This window comes from Morus notabilis, unplaced genomic scaffold, assembly GCF_000414095.1.
Source record: "Morus notabilis unplaced genomic scaffold, ASM41409v2 Scaffold2760, whole genome shotgun sequence".
In the NCBI taxonomy this organism is placed as follows: domain Eukaryota; kingdom Viridiplantae; phylum Streptophyta; class Magnoliopsida; order Rosales; family Moraceae; genus Morus; species Morus notabilis.
Window position 1 is genome coordinate 6,481 of NW_010367579.1, and position 1,680 is coordinate 8,160.

Genomic DNA, 1,680 nt, shown 5'->3' on the forward strand with positions numbered 1-1,680 from the left:
GGATCCACTTCTTGTTTAGTGGAATTATGGCTCTACACTTTTCATAGATAGACATTTTTTACCCTTCTTGTTTAGTGGTATGATGAGCTGCACACTTTCATTATACAGATATTTTCTATTGTGAGTATTTCTTTTTCTAAAAAGGGATGATCGGTTCCGGGTGTATATTTTCGGACTGTGAGTACATTTATTTTAAATGCTTTATAAAATTATATCCTACTGGGCCTTTCGCTCACCTTTCTTGTTTTCAAATGTATTAAACCCCTCCAGGCGACGCGAGGAGTAGTGCGGAGTAGGTAGCTACTACCGGTGACGTGGACTTGACATCAGAAAGTGAAGAGTTATCTTTCCTCTTATCTTTCTTTTATTTTAAGGCATGTATAAAAGATTATGGATTGTAAACTTAAATATTATTAGACTGTGGTTGATGTCACATTTACTCTTGTTTATATTCATGTATGCTAAACACCTGTGGGAATTCCTGACATGATACCAGGGATGTGGTTTTAAACTGGTTTGGTTGGAAATTCCACCACTGTTCTTGAAATTGAATCTCTCCTGAACAAAAAAAAAGGGGGCTCATTTGGAAATACCTGGATGTTTCTAAACGAGCCTCTACGTCACTAACCCCGGTTTGGGGGCGTGACAGGACTTGGTATCAGAGCCCTTGGTTTAGAACCTTAGGGTTTGGAATTATGCATACATGAATGACATCAGGAAACCACTAAAATAGTCTAGCTTTCTTTTCAGATAAAAGAATGCCACCGCGTCGTAGAAACCTTAACCCACCGGTGATGCCGAATGACCAATTCATGGAAACCATGTACGCCGCCTCTAAGGGAATGGCTACTAGAGCCCAAAATGAACGTCCCGCGGAGGACAGAAAACAGAACTACTTCCCTGAGTACAGGCGTAGTTCAATTCCTGCATTCACTAGCGCAGGTGGAGCCGAGGAAGCTGAGTATTGGTTCGAATCGGTGTCTAAGCATCTAAGTACCATGGGAGTACCGGATGAGTATTGGGTGGAGTTCGCAGCTTTTAAGTTTGAAGGTCCTGCAGGTGCATGGTGGAAGCATATTCGGCGAATGCAAGATGTAGAGGGGATGACTTGAGAACAATTCAAAGTGCTCTTGAGCAATTCTTTCCTCAAAGTTATCGAGATGAAAAGGCCATGGAATTCATGGGCCTACAGCAAGGGGAAATGACAGTGAGGGAATACGAAGCTAGGTTCAATGAACTGTCCCGTTTTGCTCCCTCCTTGATTGAATCAGAGCGCATGAAGTGCCTAAAGTTTGAAAAAGGTCTTAAGGGTGTGATCCAAAAATCAGTGGTAGCTTTAAGGCATCGAGTCTATAGTGACTTGGTTGCAGCAGCCATCTCTGTTGAACAAGAGCACATCGCCTTTCTCCAGGATCGAGAAGCTTCAGGAAGAACTTCAGGAGGACCTCAAAGGAGTAACCGAAAAAGCCGTGATCAGGGGCAAGGTAGTGGGGGAGTGCCTAGTGGTAGCAGTGGCTCTTCGGGAAGTGGGAAGAGTAGACCCTATAGCTTCAAGTGCCACCATTGTGGGGAGCTAGGGCATATCTGTTGGTCTCTAGATCGAATCCGGCTGCGGAAGCGTGGTGGTGCGAGGAAGGGCGGATCGTGTATAACAAAAATTTTCACAAAACCTTTGAGATA

General features: G+C 43.8%; 1 protein-coding gene across 1 annotated transcript; it reads left to right on the forward strand.

The window, feature by feature from the left end:
• Positions 1–1,171: 1,171 nt before the first annotated feature.
• On the forward strand, positions 1,172–1,646 carry LOC112094430 (the record flags this gene model as incomplete). The annotated part of the gene is made up of 1 exon (XM_024175252.1): positions 1,172–1,646. A coding segment is annotated over exon 1 (475 nt), but the record flags the coding sequence as incomplete, so codon positions are not given.
• Positions 1,647–1,680: the final 34 nt, after the last annotated feature.